The 23,200-nt window shown below is 50.9% G+C and overlaps 1 protein-coding gene across 2 annotated transcripts in view; it reads right to left on the bottom strand.

Moving 5' to 3' along the window:
- LOC124473588 (RAC-gamma serine/threonine-protein kinase) overlaps window positions 1-23,200 on the bottom strand; it is a 35,106-nt gene that overhangs the window by 1,391 nt on the left and 10,515 nt on the right. The window contains exons 2-11 of one of the 2 annotated variants that reach the window (XM_047029178.1): window positions 12,429-12,554; window positions 10,320-10,388; window positions 9,957-10,068; window positions 7,958-8,111; window positions 7,642-7,773; window positions 7,253-7,318; window positions 6,656-6,724; window positions 4,939-5,061; window positions 4,206-4,334; window positions 36-250 (exon numbers count right to left, since the gene is read on the bottom strand). In XM_047029178.1, coding sequence (XP_046885134.1) covers window positions 36-250; window positions 4,206-4,334; window positions 4,939-5,061; window positions 6,656-6,724; window positions 7,253-7,318; window positions 7,642-7,773; window positions 7,958-8,111; window positions 9,957-10,068; window positions 10,320-10,388; window positions 12,429-12,554 — 1,195 coding nt within the window. The remainder of the gene's footprint in view (window positions 1-35; window positions 251-4,205; window positions 4,335-4,938; window positions 5,062-6,655; window positions 6,725-7,252; window positions 7,319-7,641; window positions 7,774-7,957; window positions 8,112-9,956; window positions 10,069-10,319; window positions 10,389-12,428; window positions 12,555-23,200) is intronic. The other variant, XM_047029179.1, reaches the window with a different exon arrangement.

Raw genomic sequence — 23,200 nt, forward strand, 5'->3', positions numbered from 1 at the left:
TTTCATAAGCCCACCAGACACACACACACACACACCGCTTGTTGGGGTCCTTGATGAGCAGGCCAGAGAGCAGGGACTTGGCGTCTGAGGACAGGGTGCGGGGGAACTTGATCTCCTCCATCAGGATCAGCTCAAACAGCTTCTCGTGGTCCTGGTTGTAGAAGGGCAGCCGGCCGCACATCATCTCGTACATGACCACGCCCAGACCCCACCAGTCCACAGCGCGCCCATAGTCGTTGTCTTCCAGCACCTGAAGACAAGACACACAGACAGAGAGACAGACAGAGAATGAGTCATACGAAAAGGTATTTTGTTTCAACGGACTGGCAGGCATATAGTATATCCAGTCAGACTGTTGGTCAGTGAAAAAGGACAGGCATTCCAGCCAAGGTCAGGGAGTGGACAGACAGACTGCAGAGCTGGGGAGGAGGCGAGCTAAACTGCTGTAGAGAAGCCAGTAGCCAAACACCCCTGCCAAAGACACGCTGCACATCAGTACAGAATCCTGCACAGCCAAGTGTTTAACATACTAATGACTCCAACACAGGGAGGCAGAGAGGGAAACAGAGATGGAGAGAGAAAGGGAAAAGAAATGGGAAGCAAGAGGGAGGGAGAGAGGGGGGGGCAGAGAAAGGAAACGAGAGAGAGATAGAGAGAGAGAAAGAGAAAGAAAACGAGAGAGAGAGAGTTTCGTCAGTCCAAGGGTGATCTGACTGCTCCTAGCTCCATGTCCAGCTGGTTAACCATTAACAGCACAAAGCCTGTGAACACACACATATGCACACACAACGACCAAATACCCTATTACCCACAGTTGCAGGGAGAACAAAATCATGCAGTGGCATGCTTTCAGAGGGTCTGGTGTGAATATCGCTCTTTCCCCTGGTACAAATGCCCCTTGTGGTCCCTGCCAGCCTTTCCTGGCAACAGGAACTCTACCTGGCAAGGCTGGACAGGAAGCTCGCTTTGACTGCTGCTGCAAGCCTCATCGTGGTGCAGTGCCACCCAGGTCAGGGGCGCTGCTACCTGAGAGGTGGGTACCTGGCTGGGAGAGGGGCTGGGCACCAGGAGTCACGCCTGGATCAAAGCCCTGTATCTGGGACAGGCCATCGCTGCTTTACCTGACAAGCTCGGCCCGCTCTCTGTCGTCCTCTCTCTATGTCTCTAGACCCTTTTACGTCTTTGGCCTGCTTTTCGATCCTGCCTTCTCCTCCATCCTTTCATCGAGAGTTGTTTGCCGTGTTCTATATTTGCTTCTTTCCCCCTCCCTCTTTCTCTCGGTTGTGCGGTCTCTCACCTTGGAGAGGAGCGAGGGAGCGAGGGAGCGAGGGAGGGAGGTGGAGGGATGGAGAACCGGAGCCATTATCCCAGGTTAAGGTAGGGTCTGATTAATATGTCTCTCTAATGACAGGCAGCTTTGGAGAGAGTCCAGAGTAGCATATGCTGCACATCTAGCTAATCATCACACACACACATACATCCACACACACAGCACACACACTCTTAACTATCAGGCAGAAAAGTGAGGTCGTCTTTGTCATATTCATGTAAAATTCATCAATTTCTCTACTTTATTCTCTCTTTCTCATATCTATATCTCTCTCAGTCGCCTTAACTTCAGCTTTACTGAACTTGGGCAACAGTCACACAGCTCAAACACAGCAAAGCACAGTGGCTTTGTAACTAAGGAGGATAATCCCAGAGAATCAGTGATTTATCAGCCTAACTCAGATAGTTAACAGAAAAGCTGGCGATCCTCATGTGGAGCTGTGCTCATCAAGATGGCGGACCAGCATGGCGAAGCTGCTCCACAACATCTCCTGACTGGCTGGAGCTCACTGCTGCAGGGAGAACACTGGCTCAGCCAGGACACACACACACACAGCAGATGGAATATTTATCCTCCTCATCAAATTCAGAAAGTTAGACGGAACACAACTCCATGTTTAATGTCGTTTCATCACCTGCAGCATGACAAGGGGAAGCGGAGTGATGCAATGTTCAACTCCACACACGCGCCCGCGCACACACACATTCAGTGCCGGAATGATTTCCAGTCTAAGCTACGGGCCTCTGTGTGTTTAGATGTATGGACAGTATGTGAGCACGTTTATGTGTGTGTGTGTGTGTGAGCCACTTGTATGTCTGTTTACATGAGTATGTGTTCCTGTATTTGTGTGTGTGTGTGTGTGTTTGGGTCTGCTCAGGGAGGGGCTGCGAGGAGTTTGTCCTGGGACTAGCGCTAGCAGCTCGGGAGCAGGCGGGGAGGCGATTAATCCACACAGAGCCAGTTGGGGCGGCCCCTGTTCCAGAGCCCCGGGCAGGCAGGGGATGGAAGGAGGGATGGAGGGAGGGAGGGAGGGAGGGAGGCAGGCCTGGGGGAGGAGGCCCGGGCCCCGTTCGGACAGCCATGTGGCGGGGCTGCTGCTCCCAGGGCGGGGGCCCTTGGCAGGCCTGGCTGGACTGGGACGGCCAGAGGGATCGTGTGGCTCCACCAGGCCAGATACCCAGCGGGGCCCAAGGAACACACACACACACAGGCCTACACACGCACAGACACACACTAGCATATGGATACAGGCAGTCTCACACAGGCATGCCCACATATGTAAATATAGTTCTGTGCACACAAACACACAACAATTACACAAAACAACTGCTTCAGTAGCTGTTTCGGAGTTGTTGATAAAAGTTGTACATCTTCACACAATCTGGGCCATTTGATGAGGAGGATGTCATTATTTCAATCCTATAAAAATTTTATGCACTGTATTTGTGTGAATTGAGTGATCAAATACCAATAGATTGATACTTTGTTCTCAATATAAATATTAGCTGAGCTTGTGGACTGAAACACAAACTGACTAAGAGAATCTATAACCCCACCATCTCAATTCTCATTAGCCCCTTTTCAATGGAGGCAAAAGAACAGATTTCACATACTAACAAATACAAAAGCCCTCCAAATCTCACTTCGATAACCCTACAGAATTGGAATATTTTCCAGCTCTTTTCATCTTCTCTCGCTCTTTTTTTTAATCCCTGCTACTTTGCATCTCTGGGTCTTGGCGCCAAGTGTGTTGTGTTATTTTTACACCAGCACGCAGGAAAGAGAGCGAGAGGGGGAGAGAGAGGGAGGGAGTGAAGGAGAGCGCACGGAGCAGTGTAGGATTCCAGGTTTCCCGACCACCTCTCTTCAACCTCCCCCATCTGCCACCATCTGCCTGTGTTTAGCCGGGACTTTTTACTGCAATCACACACTCTCGTGAAAAATAACCAACACCCAAATCATCTCCTGGCAGAAAAAAACGCACACAAAAAAAACGGAATGCTGCGCCAAATAGCTCCACGTTCTTTTTCAAGTGAAATATATATTCAGCCCTCTTTTTCTCTCTCTCTTGCTCTCTCTTGTTCTGTATGTCCATCTCTCCACCTACCCACTCTCTCTCCCTCCCCTCACCAGAGCACTCTTCTCAGCGGACAGGAGGTCCAGGCATAGGGCTGGGAGGGGCACCATAGGGGAAGCAGTTTGACCTAGAAGTGAAAAGGACCTCACTTACACTAGTTCAGATCCAGAAATGGTGGCCCTACTATACTCTGCCTCAAGTCTAACTTTACTAAACCTTGATCCATATGCAGTAGATCCTTGGGTCAAACACTGCTGAAACACACATGATTGGCTGCTTCTTCTATCCTGACATGAGACAGCCAACCGTTGCGTTGGTTTGATGTGACAGCAGTCTGACTGCGCGCCTCCTCTGCCTGACCATGGAGAGCGCCCCCTATAGAACATGTGGGAGGTGTGGGAGTGGCTGATGGACAGCATGGATCCCAGCCAAGAACATGGAGTCACCACGCTCCACACTGTAGCTGCCTGCTGTACATTACTCACCATCGCAGCCTGTCTGCACTGTACTGTGCATCCCCACCTCCCCCTGCAGGGAAACTAGAGAGGGCTGGCTGTGAGCTGGATCCAGCTGTAGCTGTCCTAGGGCCAACAAACCAGTCTTACTTTCTGAAATGCAATAACTCATAATCTGGTGACGGTCTGTCTTCCATGAACCTTCACAAGACAATTTGTCAATATCAAAAAGGGCCCACAGCAAGCAAACAGAGAGACCGACAAACAGAGAGACAGACAGACAGACAAACAGACACACAGACAGACAGACAGACAGACAGACAGACAAGACAGACAGACAGACCTCTGGTGCCAGGTACTCTGGCGTTCCACAGAAGGTCTTCATGGTGGCAGCATCTGTGATGCCCTCCTTGCAGAGACCAAAGTCTGTGATCTTCATGTGACCATCTTTGTCAAGCATCAGATTCTCCAGCTGAAGAAGAGAAAAGATAAAAATACATTACCCACGTGGCATCACACGTGCAGTTTCCTGGTCGGCTACTTTGCCACCTAGGGTAAAATACATACGTAGTTTCACCTTCTCTTCTGTCTACTGTTAGACACACACACACAGTCAAACACAAGCAGGCAGGCCCACTAACAGACAGTGAGGACTTTAGGTTCTCTGGATCTGAAATTCACCCTTTTCATTCTAATGGCTGAAGCTGTTGTGTAGTTTTCTTGGCTGCAGTCTGTCTGCCTGGCTCCAAGACCGCCAGCTACAGACTGACTGTGTCATCTCCCACTGCCCGCCAGACTTCACATGCTCCCCAAAAGCCCATCTCCCTAAACTCTCTCCCTTAATTCTGCTGTCTTTAATTACTCTTTCCTGCCATCCCCCCGTTCCACTCATGTCAGATGAAAGGCAGAGATGCATGTTGGGAAAGGAGCACTCACAACTTCACCAAATATCTGATTGCTGCCTCCCTTACCCCCCCCCCCCCCACCACCCCCCCCCCCCCCCCCCCACCACCTCCCCCCCCCCCCCCCCCCCCCCCCCCCCCTCACCCACCACTGTCCCCCTCATCTTTGTTTACCTTCAGATCCCGGTACACGATCTTGGCGGAGTGCAGGTAGTTGAGGGCGGAGACGATCTCGGCGCCGTAGAAGCGCGTGCGTTCCTCCGAGAACACTCGCTCTCTCGACAAATGGAAAAACAGCTGCGGGAGGAACAGCAGGGACAGGACGGCAATAATTACTGATTTATTGGAGGAAATTAACACAACACAAACTGGCTCCCTGCGCCATATTGAGATGATAGATGGAGGGGGGGGGGGGTGTCTCGGTGGACCCCCCAGCAAACCAACACAGCAGCTGGCGCATCATCCCCCGTACTCCGCTGGGCGGCCCTGGCGAGCCTGGCACAGGCTGGCACAGCCTTGTGCATCAGCATTTTAATCAATACACCAGTCTAGTTAAGGACAGGCCGAGGAACGTTCCGCTAAAGAGCTGAGGGCCTGGGCAGGGAGTGCTGTCAACCAATCACCTATCGACCACTTTCACCCATCTATCCACCCATCCATCCATCCCCGACTCCCCCACCCCCCTCATATCTGTCTCTGCCCGCTTCTTTCTCCCTCTATCACCATGGCTACCCCAGACTCCTAAAGTCACATTTCAAGAGTCACACTTTTCCCCAAACAACTCCTCCCCCTAACTCTAACCCAACTCCTCCCCCTAACTCTAACCCAACTCCTCCCCCTAACTCTAACCCAACTCCTCCCCCCTCATGTACAAATGACCCAGGAGACCACATAAGGAGTGCTAACAGACCGCCCACTCAGCCCCACCGTTGTGTGTGTGTGACAGGTGGGCCTTCATCAGCATAATGGCAGCTGTGATTGTGGCAGGTTTGTAAAAGGGGGGGGGGGGGGGCAGGGAGACAGATCGGCATGCTGAGGTGAGAGGGTCTGGGGTGCGTGTGTGTGTGTGTGCGTGTGTAGGGGCGGTTGACGCTGGCTGGACTATGGGGGGGAGCAGGTGATTTTTAGACTGAGGGAATGAAGGAGAGATTGCAAAGTGTCCCGATTAAAAATACGGAAATGGAAAATCGGGGAATCCAAACTCATTTCATCTGCGACTGTCGTTTAGACTCTATCACCCCCCTAGGGGTGTTCACAAATAACTAGGCAAGCTTGGAGAGGTGACAGGTATTCAGACCAGTTGGCCAGCACTGGAAAAAAACGACGTGCTTTCACTCTGTCTGCACTAGCAGGGAAGAGTGGTGGCAAGCTGGTTCTACAGAGATGAACTCTAGAAGATCCAACAGGGATCCTTCTCCAGTGTTCTGGATTATAAACCCAAACTTCTAACATTCTATTCAAAGGCCAAACCTTGTCAGCAAGGTTTTCCTCTTCCGCAAGTCTCTTTTACAAGGTTGGCCTGTTCATTCCACTTGCAGACAAGGTGACTGCCTCATCAACATGAGTAACATGTCTGACAGAGCCCAAACTGACAGAGGACACAGCTTGTGGCATCACAGAAACATTCCTATACACTCCAACCTATCAAGCTTCATATTGTGTGTGCGTGCGTGTGTGTGTATGTGTGTGACTGTGCATTTGAATGTGTGTGCTGGAGAGTAGTTGTCTGTTAAGGTGGAGCAACTGACATTGAAACTGGATGAAACCACACACCCCACTGAGACGGGGGTGTGTGTGTGAGTGGGGGGTTGTGTGTGTGTGTATGTGTGTATGTTTGTTTGTGTGTGTGTATGTGTGTGTGTGTGTGTATGTGTGTGCATGCTGGACTTACCTCTCCTCCGTTCACATACTCCATGACAAAGCACAAGCGGTCTTTAGTCTGGAATGAATACTTCAGTGACTGGAACAGGGGACAGAAATACACCATTAAAACATCACAGACAAAAAAACTAAACGTGTGTGTGTGTTTACATGGAGTTTCCCCCAGCAGTTTCCTATTCAGGGACGCCATAAACAGCAGAACAGTTGCTCTCTGTCTCTCAGTGGGCCTCAAGTTCCAAGTGAGCCAGAGGTGAGCCCATGTGTTAGACATCTCATGTGTCTGCCTGGTGGGGGGCTGTGTACAGTACAGCACATCTTCACATAAACAGCAAAACACAGCATCTGGATTGTGACTGGAATAAGCACTGGGTGGTGTGTGTGTGTGTGTGTGTATGTGTGTGTGTGTGTGACAGATGTAAAGCTGCTGTGTTGTCTGACAGATGCAGCGCTCCAGCCGACTCCGTCCTGTCTAACACCTCACACACACCAGCATAATTAGTCCCCAGAGCCTCAGTTACATGTACAATACATGTATCACTACATGTGCATGTGCATGTGTGTGTGTGTGGTTGTGGTTGTGTTTCCAGTTCTCCAGAAGGTTACTCACAGTTAAGAAAGGATGCCGAGTGTTTTTTAATACTCTGCTCTCCGTGAGTGTGTGCGCCACTTCATCCTGCAGAGGGAGATAGAGGAGAGGGGAACAGATGTTTCTCCCACTCAACATCACTGTCATATGGACCACACTCAAGGTAATGAGCAACAGCTGTTTCAGCAGCCCTAATCTCTAACTGTTGAAATACAACAACTGGCTAATGACACAAAGTAGTGTTGCATGATATCTCAAAGCCAACAATCTATCACAACACCAAAGATATACTGTATATTGCCTGATGTTAAGCTCCTGGATATATGGTTTATGTGATGATCATCTGTGCTGTGGGTCTATCTTGGTGAAAGTGTCAACACTGTCTGACCCTATCTAACCCACACTCTTACCTTGGCAATAATCACTTCTTTCTTCAGAATCTTCATTGCATAATATTTCCCACTGGCCTTCTCCCTGACTAGAATGACTTTACCAAAAGTGCCTTTTCCAAGTAGTTTTAAGTAGTCAAAGTCATTCATAGTCTGCAGAGGAAAGGTAAGTAAAAAAAAAAAAAAGTAATTATTAAAAAGTTTGAATAACCAATAAGAAAGCACAGGAGAGTAATGCATTTTTTTATATAAAGTTCATCCTTACAAAGGGTAAAGGTAGAGTGTGTGTGCGTGTGTTACCTTGCGTTTGTGGTGTGTGTGTTTGTGTGTGTGTTACCTTGCGTTTGTGGTGTGTGGTGGAGGTGTCCATCTCCTCCTCCCCTATGTTGTGGATCTGGGAGGAGGGGGAGGAGGGGCTACACTGGATCCTCTCCTCCTCCTGTCTTTGGAGTTTATCTGCTACCATCTGGATGGCCTCTGTCCACTCCTCTCTACAACACACACACACACCAGCTAGTTAGAGAGAGAAACACATTACTCTGCATGATACCAAAAACAGATTGTTGAAGATTCAGGTGCGCGCCCACACAGCTGCATGTTGTACAGACACACACGCAAACACACAGACACACACACACGCACACACCGATACCTTTACAATATGTACCCCAACAGAGCCTTCAAGCTTCACCCATGATGCTTAGGAGTAACTCTACCACTAAAAGCTGTAGTCTCCACCCTCTAACCAGGTCCTAATGGTCTGTTGGGCCCTCAGTGTTGGAGAACACAATGTGCTGACAAACGAGTTCTCATTTGTCGTTCTGTTCCAACATCTGTGGCAGATATGCAGCCATGCATCAGGGTGTGTAAGCCTGCGTGTGTGCGTAATGATGACAAATACATGGTTTGTGTGAGGACACTGAGGTCCTCCGCTAACAGCAGCTCTGCAGTATTGCCTCCACAGTTGGGCTGGAAGGAGGACTGGGAGTTCAAAGCTAGGCTAGTATGGTGGAAGTGGTTTGGACATACACAGTTTGTCACATGGATGGTTTAGCTCCAGAGTCTTTTCAGTGATAGGAGAAGTCAGCTGTGCTCTGAAGTTTCGGAACTTCCCCTACACATGATGAACAAGAGCAAACGAAGCTTCTGCTGTGAACAAAGGTGCCTGTGTTTGTGTGTGTGTGTTTGTGTGTGTGTCAGCATGTTCATGTGTAGAAAGTGTGTGTGTGTGTGTGTAACTGTGTGCACACTTGTACTGTATACATTAAGCAACAGGACTTCTCTCAAGGTCATGCAAACGAACGCCAGCACTCCCTGTTCACTTTTTACTATAATGCGGTTTTTTGTGCTAATGAGAGATAATGGGGCTGCCTACAGTTGGGCATCGTGCCATCGTGTGCCACCCTCTCTCCTTACGGCCGTGTCTGTCGCTCCTGGGCCAATGCCAGGCGGGTACAGTGGAGCAGTTACAAACATGCACGGCATTCATATCTGCCGTGCACACACATATGCCTGAACAGAAGCACAAACATCACACTGGATAGGTGAAGGCAAGATATGTATAGGAGAAGGGACACGGTGTCCATGTTACTTAGACCTATCAAGTCTACTCAGCACTACAGAGACGTCTGCCGGGCTGATGTGGGCCTTCATGCATCTCCAGAGGGAAGCTGTAATAGCTCTGTTCCCCATCACTCCCTGGCAGGAAACAGTGTTTAACATCAACATCTGTCTTCCTGTCCTCCCTCCTCCTCTGCTCTGCCCCTAACGGTTTCTCAAACAGCTCCCTTCCTCAGAGAGACACGCACACACATGCTCACACACACACACACACACCACATCTTATTATCAGGAGTCTTCTGGGCAAAGCTGTTCATTCAGGAGACAAACAGCTTGGTTCCTAGAAGAAGAGCATCTGGAGAGAGGAAGCCGCTCCTACATGGAAAGGTTTCTTTTTGCCCGCCTGCCCGCCTACACTCACTCACCCGTCCAACCGTCCACCCCCACCATCGCCCCTGCAGTCACCTGCCCCGTCTGAATAGCACTATGTGTAGCTGTGGGCTGCTCCAGGGCAGACACAAAGCAAACAAAGTGACTGTCTGTTTTTACAGATGCAAGAATGGCATTCTGACGAGCGCTTGTAATGTAGTCTGCACTGTTTGCACGTCGCCTCGGATAAAAGAGTCTGCTAAATGAATAATACATCAACAGTCATGTTAAGACAGTCTTAATATACTACTGTAGCTCTATGAAGCCCTTTTGTACTGCGGTGTTATGCAGCGACACACACACAGTATCCCGTGTGTTTTTGGTGTCGTGGGGAGAAGGAAGCCCACCTCTCCTCGGGAGTGTCGACATGGAAGGTTCTCTCTATCACTGTGGTCCACTGGAGACACCTGATGATGAAGGTGTTGGGCTTTGGTCGCTCTGTCTTCATCAGCTGGCATTCTGACGCACACAGAGGAGGAAGAGGAGGAGGAGAGGAAGAGAAGGAGGAGAGGATGAAGCAACCATGAAGCAAGTAGGAGGCACACACAGACAGAGGTTTAGTATCAAAGGAGGCGCCGGGTTGTTACTGAGGACAATGGTCACTCGCTGTGTTTGTGAGGACAGATGAGGAATTTGGGACTTTGAAATGTATAGTGACTTTTTCCTCTCCCCCCCCTTTCCACTCCTCTCCCCTCATTTCCTCTCCTCACCTCTCCTCTCCCCTCCTCTTCCCTCCTCTCCTCTCTCCTCCTCTCCGCCAGCCCTTGGTGTGTGGAGGCCTATATATAGACAGGAAGGTTAATGACGACCCAGGTGAAATCAGACGCCGCGCTGCACCTCTACGAGTCCCACTAACGGAATAACGGAATGAGGGCTCCCGTCGTGCCCGCGGAAAGCAAGGTCACGGCAGTGTTACCGCCGGCACGCCGACAGCAGACAGAGTCTCATTGTCACACCAGGGCTGGCAGCGACGCTGGCCACAACACAGCACCTGGAGAGTGTGAAGGATGGACCGGGGACCGTGGCTGTCTGTTGGGTCACTCCAGAACACACAGAGTGATTCTAGCTCAGAGCTAAGGCTAGCACGAGGATAGAGCTAAAGGTTAGCTAGACAAACACAGTCGAAAGCTATCAGAAGGCTGAATTGAGGATGTGTGTGTGGGTGTGTGTGTGTGTGTGTTCGTGTGTGTGTGTGCGTGTGTGAAAGAGAGAGAGTGAGACGTTGTGTGTGCGTGAGTGAGTGAATGTGTGTGCCCCTCTCCTGGGCTCCATTATGTGCTGTCCTGAACCATCTCTGTCCATTTGACCAGCCCAGCCTCCCAGCACCACCTGGCCTCCCAGCTTTGGGCAACAGATGTGGCACTGCCACCCCTCTGCCAAGCAGCCAGAGCCGGATGTATGGGCCTGGCTATCCTGCCACCCACGAGCCCTCCTTTCCTCCCCCTTCTCTCTCTCCTCCTCCCTCTTCCGTCCACTCTCTCTCCATCACTCTCCATCTCTCTCCCTCCCCTCCCTCCCCTCTTTTGTCACCCAGCCTCCTTCCCCTCTTCTCCACATCTCCTCACATATTCTCCTCTTCCTCCTCCTTCTCCTCCTCCTCTCCAGTTAGATTCAATCATTCTCATCTTCCTCTTTCCCCTATCCCATCTCTCTCTCTTTCTCTTCCCACTCATGCTGTCCTACAACCTTTCCTTTTTTGAAGGAACCTTTTTTTCTGGACAGACTAACCACCTTTTTTTCCTGAGAAAGCCTATCTAGCAACCGACACTGAAGCAGCAGTATTTGTAGAGGTTGGTTTGGGGTTGTTTCTGGTATTTGTCTGGCCTATCGCGGGAGCAGAACTCGTGCCAAGGTGTCTAATGTTTTGACGAGCTTAGTGCCTGTCAGCTTATGTCGGGTTACATTTACATTACATTTACACGTAGTCATTTAGCAGACGCTCTTATCCAGAGCGACTTACAGTAAATACAGGAACATTCCCCCCGAGGCAAGTAGGGTGAAGTGCCTTGCCCAAGGACACAACGTCATTTGGCACGCCGGGAAACCGAACCGGCAACCTTCTGATCACTAGCCTGATTCCCTAACCGCTCAGCCATCTGACTCCCAGGGAACATCCCTTCCCTTGCCAGGGAAGTTTTGGGAACATCAAAACAACAACCTTGTATTTAAATATTATCCTCTGGCCCACTGGGTCGGGGTGGGCCTCTTTGCGGAGTTGAATAGAGGCACCATAGTTGTAAGAATGGGTTTTCCAGTCATCTCCTTGTTAACTCATTAACAGATGAATAGCTCTCGCTCACACTCGTTAACGACGTTAACATGCTCATCATCATCTGGCAGCTGCAGGCTGCGGGAGGATGATGAAAGGGTTAATTAGCGAGAGGGTATAATCAGCCCTTTGACGTTGTACAGCCCACCGACGCTGTCACAGTACGCTGCAGGAGGGAGAGGAGGCAGTCACACTATGATAAGATGGAGATAATTAAATAACTATTAACAAATGTTTGGAATGAAGGTTGTCAGACTCCACCTGAGCCGTGGTTTTGTTCCTGCATTGACCTCATACTGTCCATGGTTCTATTTACTAATAAGTTATTTTTGTAATTAATTTACCTATTATTTTTCACTAATCATTTGTTATTCAAGGTCCTTTTCATAAAGCATTACTGAGGAGTCAATCTGAGTTGCACTCAATCTGGTTTAGGTACTGTGGATTGGCAGTAAAATGTCACTGTCTGGAAAACTAATGTTGGATCCAATCGGTTCCACATGAGTTGGCTGGACTCAGTCGAGCTGGGCAAGGTGTGTGGAGGACTCACTGGCCACTGAGAAGTTGTTGAGAGGGTAGGGCAGGTCTGCATCCTGGGGCTTCTCCTTGTAGCCAATGAAGGAGCCGTCTGTCTTGAGGAGGAAGTAGCGAGGCCGCCAGTTCTTGATGTACTCACCTGGAGAGAGAAGGGGGGGCGGGGGAGCGTAGAGGTGTGGCGTTTAAATACATATCTCTGTAGGGATGGCAAGAAGCAGTAGGTAGCTTTAACATTTTGGATAGAACCCAGTAAGCCTTCTCAATCAACCGACAACAGCTGTGCTCCCACACAGACACACTGCTCTCCTCTATGGTCCCTCTCCTCAGTCCCACAGTGCTGCTATCACCAACATCCACCAGTCCTGATATCCCACACATATCCCCGTATCAGACCCACACACGCATCCACTCACTATCGGCATGACTCACTCAGATCCTGTCAGCTAACCGGATTACCAGGATAAAACATGACAAAAACATGTTTACAAATTCTGAGCTGATGTCCCTGCCGCCATATTTGCTTGGCAAGGCCAGTGGACAGGTGTAGGGGTGGGGACCATCATGTCTGCCCCCAGGAGGTCTCCTCGTGTGGTGGGGGAGGGTTATAGGGTTCCAGAGTGGGAGCGGGCAGCGGGGGAGGTCGGATGGGTGCTGCGGGGGTCCGTGTGTCGCACACCTTTAACCCCCTCCCTGCTGGAGCGGCGAACAACAACATTTGCTAAGCAGCTGGTGACGGCGCATTACCCAGCGAAGCAGCCTGCTGATGGGGATCACTGGGAGCTGGATTACAGGGGTGTCAGCGCTGCCACCACACCACCAGCAGCGCCCTGTCGCTCCGCATCACACTCTGCCAGCAGTGGGGAACACTTGCCTCCACTCAGGAAACAATGCAGAGAAGCCCAGGAGAGAGGGAGCAGGGTTTGACTGCAGGATCTGAAACAGTCATCCTCGATACTGTGGACTGAGTGATAAGAGTTGGGAGCATTGGCACAGCAGAGCCAATCTAGTGTTGAGAACATGCATGTCACTTAGGTCTAATGGTAGAAGATCTGCATCAGTTCATACAGTACCAGGTCAATGGTCCAGCCTCTTTTACGTGTTGATGAAAAAAATATTCTGGAAGATTCTCTGAGAAAAGACAGCAGAATCTTTTCAACTCGTATTATTCACTGCTGTTCAATTCCACAGAATGTAATGTTCCTACAGAGAGGCACTCACACACACACGTATTATACAGTACACAGTCAGACACACTGTAAGATGTATACACAAACACATGAACACACTCACGCACCCCCCCACACACAGACACACATGTCTCTGTGACAGCTATGATCACCTTTTTTTCACTGGAAGAGAAAATAAACAACATGTTCTATTTGTAACATCCACTTAAAGCATAATGACAGCAGCTTTTCTTAATTAACACATCAGAGAAAAACACCTGCTCATGTTAATTTGAGGAGACGGGGGTCTCTGTCGGCACGGTGAGGGGAGGCGGGGGGTCGGGTGGGGGCGGGGGGGGGGGGGGGGGGGGCGGGGGGTAACAGCTGATGGTGGGTCGCAGTGGGGAGAGGCAGACAGACAGACAGGAGACGCCCTCGGCACAGTGCATTCACAGGATCTCCGAGTCACACATCGTTGGCACAGAAATAAATTACAGCTCTGATCACACGCAAATGCACATATACACACTGTACACATGCGGAGGGGGTTGGGGGGGCGGGTGTAATTGCTTTTCCAAAAACAAGATGATGATCTCTAAAGTTAAACATTTTCCAACTAGTTTGAGTCGGTCCAAGCCAGAACTGACCAGAGTCTAACTCCAACTGCCCATTGAGTCAGCTTGCCCATGGTGACCATCACTCTATGCTGTGGAGTGTGTGTTAGGTCTTAGCCACCTAGCACAAAGAGGCCAGACACACGGCTGCATGAGGGGTCAGCCAGAGGTGGAACAGAAGGAGACAGTTGATAGAACGACAGATCCAACACTTAACTCATTCAATCACGTTCTGTCAAACCGTTCGCTCTTGGCTTGGACAATAATGACTCTAGCTATGGAATAGGCATGAATGATGTCTCTAGTTTGGACTGGTGGTGAGAACAGCCTGTCTCCAATATACATACATACCAATGAGAAACTAACCAGGATGACAGACAAGACAACTAAACAGGCAGAGGAGACTGAATGTGTTTGCAGCTCCGTAGAGACTTCCTGTAGTTCCAACTTCAAATTGCAGTCAGAGGTAAACAGCTCAGACAGCCAAAGAGAAGACTCAGATTCCCAGCCTGCCTCTGTATCAGCTGTGACAGAGACCCGTCCAACCATTCCAATTGGACAATTAAAACAGCATACTGCATGGCAGCGCATTACTGGTCCAGATTAACTGTTCATTTATTCGGAAGCAGAGACAGGCAGGTGGTGATGGGAGGAGAGACATGGACTTGGACTAGGCTTTAGACAGAGCGACACAGGTAGGGAGAGAGAGAGGAGGAGAGGGAGACAGGTAGGCAGAGCAAGAGAGACCACCCCCAAACAGACAGAGAGACATACAGGTAGAGACAGACAGACAGGCATGAAGGCCTGTTGAGCTACCGCAACCCCAGAATGTGGCTCCAAACCACCTCCACAGCAGAGGCAGGTCGGTTCTCTCCTGAGACTGGTGGAACGCTCACACCTTCTTCCTCCCACTCACTCATTGGGCAGAATCTGTTTTTCCATTTCAGGGGGGGAGGGGGGGGGGGGGGTAAACTAAACAGCCATTTGTTAATCAGCCTGAACAGGGATTTAATTTAACGCTTTGGCCAGAGCTGCTCCGGTTTGCAGATGGCTTAAAGATGGGCTTGTGATGGGTACCCTGGGACCGACGCCCTGCCACGTTCCAGCACACACATACACACACAAACACACCGCCCGCGCGCTCCAGACCGCACCAGCCCGCACCAGCCCGCCTGCCCGCCTGCCTGGCCAGTGGGCACCGCCAGAGACAGCCGCCATCGCTGGCCCAGCTTGGGTACCCACACGTGGGCAGAGACATGGACAGCAGCAGCAGCCCAGAGAGGGATGGAGGGAGGGCTGGAGGAATGGACTAATAAAATTGGCAGAGTATTGGAGATAAAGAAAGAGACAAAGAATGAAAGTCAAAGTCAAGCAGGCAGAGAGGGTGAGAGAAGGGAAGGGAGGCGGAACAGGTGAAGAGACAGAATAAGAGAGAGAGATCTGGCAGTTGCCTGCTCTGCTGTCTCTCTCACCATGTAGCAGCTTGCTGAGGGAAAACGGCTGGAGCCACTTTGTCAGTTTGGCTAGGTGGCTAACTAGGGAAGAGGCTACCTGTCACATGAGAGAGGAGAGGAGGGGAGAGGAGAGGAGGGGAGAGGAGGGGAGAGGAGAGAAGGGTAGAGGACAGGAGAGATAAGGAGGGCAGAGGTGAGGAGAGGAGAGGTGAGGAGTAAAGCCAGAGAGCTTGTCTGTGTTTGAGAGTCTTAGGGGTAGTTCATCCCCTTACAGAGAGGAAGGTCATGTCACCCCAACATCAGCCAGGTAAATCTAGGGTTGAGGCGGGTAACCGCTTGAGTAAAACCCTCAGAAATGTGTGTGTGTGTGTGTGTGTGCATGTATGTGTGTGAGTGTGTGTGCATGCGTGAGAGTGAGTGTGTGTGTGAGTGTGTAATTATCCAAGGCAGAAGGGCTGACCCTGTGCACAGCAGCTCTGCTAACCCAGGCCTCTCAGACATCTTAGGTGAATCAAGGGCTGGCTAAAGACAATCCACTTAGGCTGCATTAGTGTCATTACCAGGCTGGGGGAGGAGGTGAGGGGGTGGTGGTGAGGGGGGATGTGTGTGGGAGGAGGTGAGGGGGGGGGGGGTGTTCTCGTTTTAGTGTCTCTGTATATGGAAAACCCCTGTTGGAATTTCTCTGCTACAGAGCTGGGAGAACAACAACTAGGATGAGGCTGTGGTTGGGTTTAGGGCTGGGGCTGGGGCTGAGGCTGAGGCTGGGGCTGGGGCTGGGGCTGAGGCTGGGGCTGGGGCTGAGGCTAGGGCTGGCGAGGGCTGGCGAGGGCAGCCACAGGGCAGGCAGATTGAGTGGGGACCCAGGGGAAATGCCCGTCCCTGGGCGAGCAGGGAGATTTCAGCCCGCCAGCTGCACACAGCGTGGTCCTCCTGGTGCCCCTCTGCCCAGACCCCCCCCCTCTCCCCCCCACACCCCCCTCTCCCCCCAAGCTGGTGCAGAGCGGCAGCAGAGGGGAGACCAGGAAAGGGGCACCCAGCCGGCACGCACAAGCTTGCATTACACACATACACAAACTCTCTCTCTCTGTCACACACAGACACACACACAGTCATTCACTGTACACCACTCAAGTCTTGTCTTAAGAGCTGCAGTACCAGCAGAGGTCGCTAGATGGAGCTAGCTCCCTGAAGCAGTGCAGCAGCCTGAGAAGTGGCCTGTTTGCCTGTCTAGCTGGCTAGCTGGCTGGATGGCTGGTGGTCTGTCTGGCTGGCTGGCTGGCTGGCTGGATGGATGGCTGGATGGCTGGTTGGCTGGTTGTATGGCTGGTTGTCTGGCTGTCTGTCTGGTTGGCTGGTTGTGAGGCTGGCTGGTTGTCTGCCTGGCAGGCTGGTTGTCTGGCTGCCTGGCCACTGTCCTGTTGAGTGACTGACAGAGTCTCTGTAGCCAACTGGCCATCCATAATCCTTTTACCCTCTCTACCGCACCAGTGTGTGTGTGTGTGTGTGTGAGAGTTTATGTGCAGATCCTCTTTACTGGCACAGGTGGCGCCGTGCAGCCGCCCTCCAGCTAAGATGCAAACACCCCTCTAATCCCAGGGAGCATTAGGGGACGAGGGGGCCCTCCTCCTGGGGATGAGGAACACAGGAAACGTGGAGAAGGGTGGAGGACAGGGGGTGGGGTGGGGGGAGGTCAGCGACTCCATGGTAACGGTAACTAGCGGTAACCCCTCCAAAGGAACACTGCGTACTGTACATCTACTGTACTCCTGCCTTATGCTCTGTCCACCTCCATCCTGTCCTCCACCTGTCTGTCCCCGTTACGTCAAATCTGGACAGGGCGGCAGTCCTGTGTTGATAAACATGTCCATTAGCTGCTGGGGCCACACAGGGGACACTCAGGGATGTACAGCGGGCATGGTGCCCAAACAATCCCTCCTCTGACCTCTCTCACCCCTGTGAGGGAGAGAGACTAAGAACGTCAGTCTGGAACACATGCTTTTCTCGTACATGTTGGTCAGGGTTCACCAGACAGAGGAAGTCTTTTCTGTACACACACACACATAGCACAAGACACACAAACAGACTCACTCACACGCCTGGACCATTTACCCATATTCTTTTTCTTGAGTCTTTGAGTTATTCTTGAGTCAAATTCATTAAATAATGTACATTTGTTTAATTATGAAGGGGTGACTGCATTATGGCAGCCACAAGTGTTCAACCTATGTGTTGCGTGTCAGTCAACATGGTGTAAACTATGTGTTGGTGCTCTATGCTTCGTGACAATATGTTGTGTGCTGCCTTAAAAGAACCTGGCTTAGCCTAGTAGTCCAGTCTGGTCTAATCAATTATAGTCCCACTCCAGCCCCAGCTTAGCCCGGCTTGGTAAACAGGTGCAAGACTCTGAGAGTGTGTGTCTGTGTGTGTGTGTGTGTGTGTTTGTCGGTGTGTGTGTTTGTCGGTGTGTGTGTTTGTCGGTGTGTGTGTTTGTCGGTGTGTGACCATTATTCCAGAGTGGATGGGTCTGTATTATTTATTCAGCAGCACTGTGCTGAGCAGGAGCAGAGTAGTAGGCAGCTGGCAGTGGGAGGGAGGGGGGGGGGGGGGGGGGGGGGGCGACAATACAGAACCCCACCCTGTCCCCCCTCCAAGTGCTCTTTGACAAACTTCTCCCACCCCATCTCTTCTCCACAAACACCAGGGCAACATTATGTTTAGGGATGGCTTTTCTCTTTCACTAATTCCCAAACAATCTCTCTCTTACACACACACACACACACACACCACAGCCCAATAGGCCTACTTCCCATTCTGCTGCACTCTAAACAATCAAGTAGTGTCCAAAACCTTTCCTTTCCCAACTTCACACACACACACACACACACACCATCTAAAAACACACATAAAAGCCCCCTCTCCATACCCCCCCCCCCCCCCCCACCCGCCCCTTGAGTAACACACCCCTCCTCACAAACACCGCAGCACTCAAGACTAATGAAAGCGTCCTAACAGCAGCCCCAGCCCAGCCCAGGCTCCAGATAAAGGCTCCATTCATGGGGCCCATTGAGGAGCAGGCAGACAGACAGTGAGGGCTCTCCAGCTCACGAGCTGCTGTTCTGCCAGGCCAGACTGGGGCTGGTGGCCCTGACAGAGAGGCTTAACATCCCGACAGCTCAACACAGCAGGCAGACAGCCGGATCTGGAGGGGGCCTCAGCAAACAGGCCCAACGTCTCACTCCAACACTCACCACCTTGGTGATTCATTCATGGGGATGGGTCTCCAACACCGCACCGTTTGGATGCTTAACACATAGGGCGCTGTCTACAAACATAGAGAGAGGCACCACAGTCAAAGATGCAAAGACAAGGTAATTGACACGTAAAACACTCAGAAACTGCAGGTAGGTCTAATCTTATATTTGCAATTGATTTAGCTAGTTGTTGAGGTTGTTGCTAAATTCCATACATTTGAGGGGGCGGAGCTTCAGCTCCTTCAGGCGACACGCCCCCCCAGTCTCAAGCAGAGAAGACTGCTGATTTTCTCACGATTTCAAAGCCTAATTTAACATACTTGTCTGTGGTTTTTTTCATTCAAATTTGGATGGGTATTTAACAACACATTTTCGTCTGTGGTGTTATGAACTTAAAACTCATTTTCAGTTCTGCTTTACAGTCACTTTAAACCTAGATGGAGGAAGTGAAGGTCTTTGCACATCGATGGTAAAACAATTTTGTGAGAGATAGTGCCTGTCTGTGACGCAACTAAGGCTGACTAAGGCTGTCCTGAGAACCCCCTTCCTGGTCAACCCTGCCCTTCCCTAGACTGAGGCCGGGATAGGATGGGGGGGCACAGATAAGGACCACTCTACAGACCGACACCAGAACTTTTCCTCACATTTCTTTCCTGTCATATTCCAGTGTCATTTAGTCCGGCCTATTTGGACAGTGCTGTGGTGACTGGCGTTTGTATGCCGAGCCTGGCTCGCTCCAGCTGTGATGTCCCTGAAGTAGGGCATGGTGACATTTCCTCCTGCACCACCAAGCACTCCTGCACCACCAAGGTACCCCCATAAAAGGTGTTTTTCAGAACTGGGATAATATAGCTGGATGTTCTCTTAGAAAGAGAACTAGGACTTCTGCTGCAGAACACCGTTCACCAGCGTACGGTACGTTCTGGAACCGTGTTCCTAATCAAGTCTATGTGCACTCGAGCACAGTCAAGGCTGTTTTTTCGCTCTTATCTGCTGACTGCCAGCATTAAAGGATGGTGAGATGAGCCCAAAGTTAAGTTGGTGTGGTGTGATCTTAGGCAGAGGGGGAAGTAGGGACAGTGTTTAGGCTGTGCCAGCACTGTGCCAGCATGGTGCCAGCTCTCTGGAGCAGCCAACCTGGCCTGCAACCAGGAGAGCTCATCTACTCATTTATTACCACTGCTCATCTGCCTCTCTCGCTCTCTCTCTTTCTTTTTCTCTATCCCTCTTCCTTTCTCGCTCGACCACTTATTTTTCTCCTTCAACTCTCTCTCCCCTGCATCGTACCCTCAATCACCCACTCTCTCTCTCTCTCTCAATCTCTCTCTCTCAATCTCTCTCTCTCCGCCGCTCTCTCCCCTCGTGTGCAGAACTCCTCTTCCATCTTTCTCTCGCTTTCTCCTCCCGAAGGTATGAGTGATACGTGCCTGTGTGCAAACGCGTGTCTGCCGCCCCCCCCCCCTCACACATACACACCTTATTAAGACGGTCTGTAATGAGAGGGATGAGAGCGACTAATTTGAGGAGTCGGGCGTGCCAGTCCACCATATGGGGGGCATTTATCCCCCCTGAGCTGCAGGCCAGGCGTCACTTACATGATTACCACAAGACTCAACAACGTTGCGCTCATGTCAGGCCCCTTCTTCTCCAGGAAAGATAATTAATAAGCCTGGATTGGCAACTGGAGCAGGAGCAAGAACTCATCTCTCTCACTGTCTACTGTGTCAGGCCAAGTCCTCAGATGTGATAGCTGTTAGCCAGCCACAAACAAATGCCCCCACTCCATAGGTGAGGGACTGGTCCTGTGAACGGGAGGGGTGCTCACACACACGCACGAATCAGACACACACATTCTTAACAGACACACACGAGCCTGTTTTGGGGCTAGTGTGGGAGATATACGTGTTCCGAGTTGACAATGGATGTAGAGAAAAGAGTCAAAGCCAGTGTTGAAAGGGGAACAGGAACGCAGGCACACGATGCTGTTTCTCCACAGAAATACAATTTAAGAGCCCTGAGCTCCAGCTCCATGATCGTCCAGCAGCCGCCCTATCACCTCTTCCCATTTCACTAATGCCCTCTGACTTTTAAAGCCCACCTCTGTCCAGCTTTGTGATTGGCCTGTGGCCTTTCCTTCTGTCCTGTGATTAGCTAGCTGAGAATCAGGCAGGATTAGCAGGGTCACTCCGCTGGGCTCTACTCCGAGGGACCTCTTTACAGCCTGGTTATAAACAGATTCTACTGCCCTAATCCAGCCCTCTCAGACTCTGTAGTCTGTAATCCATCTTAGTCTCGCTGGAGCGCTTCCTCTCTGGGCCCCACTGCCGAGAAACAGCCAGCGTCTGTCTGTCTGTCCCTGGAGTGCACACACACATCTGACCGGGGCGGAAGTAGTGGGAGGTAGCCGTGTCAATTTTTGATGATGCTAACAGGGACTGAAACACACACATATATTGTATAAACACAGACTTACGCTGAGTGAATTTACTGAGCTAGTTGGTAATCTTGTAATACACGGAATCTACACAACCACATTTACATAGCTATAGGGGAACAGGATAGATTACGATTATTCCCATGAAGACAAACAACATGCAGAGGCCAGCATCTTCACACACACACACACACTCACACACACACATACAGTACACACACAGCTGGTATCCTGGTTCCCCATGGCTACCAAGCCTAACTGCCACAGATAGAGGGCAGTGTGAGACAAAAAGTCAAGGGGTAGACCCACACGCACATGCACACACACACACACACGCACAGAAAAACACACGCACACCTCCTGCAATATAAGGGCTCTGACAACAGCAGTCATCTGGAGAACCCACAACAAACAGGTGTTCCGTTTCACAGCCTAACCCCCCCCCCCCCCAACTCCCCTCCCGCCAACACACACACACACACCTCCATCCCCCTTACCGCCCCCCGCCCCGCCACTCCAGTCTGTTAGTGCAGGAGGTCTCTCCAGACAGCTGCTGCTCAGGCTACAAGGAGCTGTGAGGGGGTGGTACTGTAGCTCCTGTCCCTGTGTGTGTGTGTGTGTGTGTGGTTGTGTGTGTGGGTGTGTGTTCCGCATACACACAGGCTGAGGTGTCAGTGGGACACCTGTGTGTGTCCTTATACCAGCAGTGTCGAGAGACGTCTCCCTGGCCAGCCAGTTCCAGAAGTCCCTCCCAACAGGAACACCTTCTTCCTCTCCTGTTACACCCAACTCGTCAGCTTTCTAGCCATCACACCTCAACTGTCCTATCAGGCCCCATCACCTCCGCTGGCCCTCGCAGTCCTCGATCCCTGCCGTACCCCTCGGAAGAGACCCCATCATCCCTGGTACAGAACATCTTGTGCTTCTCCTGCGCTCGCTAAAGGCCAGACTTATTTTAGCTTCTGCTGCCTAGGGTGAGGAGGAACTACTAATGTCTCTGGGTGTCAGCCATGAGAGTGAGAGAGAGAGAGAGAGAGAGAGAGAGAGAGAGAGAGAGAGAGAGAGAGAGAGAGAGAGAGAGAGAGAGAGAGAGATAGAGAATGAAACAAGAGAAAAAAGAAAGACAGAAAGAAAGAAAAAGTATGTGTGTGGGGGGTGGGAGGGTGTACCCCTGTCTGTCATCTTCTAACTTATATCACACCACCAATCCAATCCCTTACCTGCAGCAGAGTGGGTCCACAGGGGAGGCATGCAGCATTGGAGATGAGAGAAAGACAGGTAGAGAAAGACAGGTAGAGAAAGAGACAGACAGTCTTTCAGACCATGTCTAACATTGTAACAGGAGACATTAAGTATCAAATGACTTGAATCTTAGATACTGCAACCAAACCACACACACACAACCCTCAGTGCACACTAAAACACACACACACAAACACTTCCGGCAGACCATGACAGAGTGAGTTCCACAGGAGCACCAGCCTGTTGACTCACAGTGTGTGCGTGTGTGTGTGTGTGTGTGTGTGTGTGTGTGTGTGTGTGTGTGTGTGTGTGTGTGTGTGTGTGTGTGTGTGTGTGTGTGTGCAAGCAGAGCTTTTCAATATTATAACCACCTCATGCAATATAGGAATAGGTATTGTTATTGTTTTTGTATACAGAATGTGACCAGACTGACTCCAGGAAGTGATGTCAGAGGCCTTTAGAGGAAGTGTTGCATTGGAATGGGCACCAACTAACACCAGATATGTCATATTAGCATAGCCTTAGTGGAGCTAAAGAACACTGAGCCTCTTGTCTGTGTGTATGTGTGTGCGCGTGTGTATGTTTGTGTGTGTGTGTGTGTGTGTGTGAGTTGAGGTGGGGGGG

This window comes from Hypomesus transpacificus, chromosome 11 (assembly GCF_021917145.1).
Source record: "Hypomesus transpacificus isolate Combined female chromosome 11, fHypTra1, whole genome shotgun sequence".
In the NCBI taxonomy this organism is placed as follows: Eukaryota; Metazoa; Chordata; class Actinopteri; order Osmeriformes; family Osmeridae; genus Hypomesus; species Hypomesus transpacificus.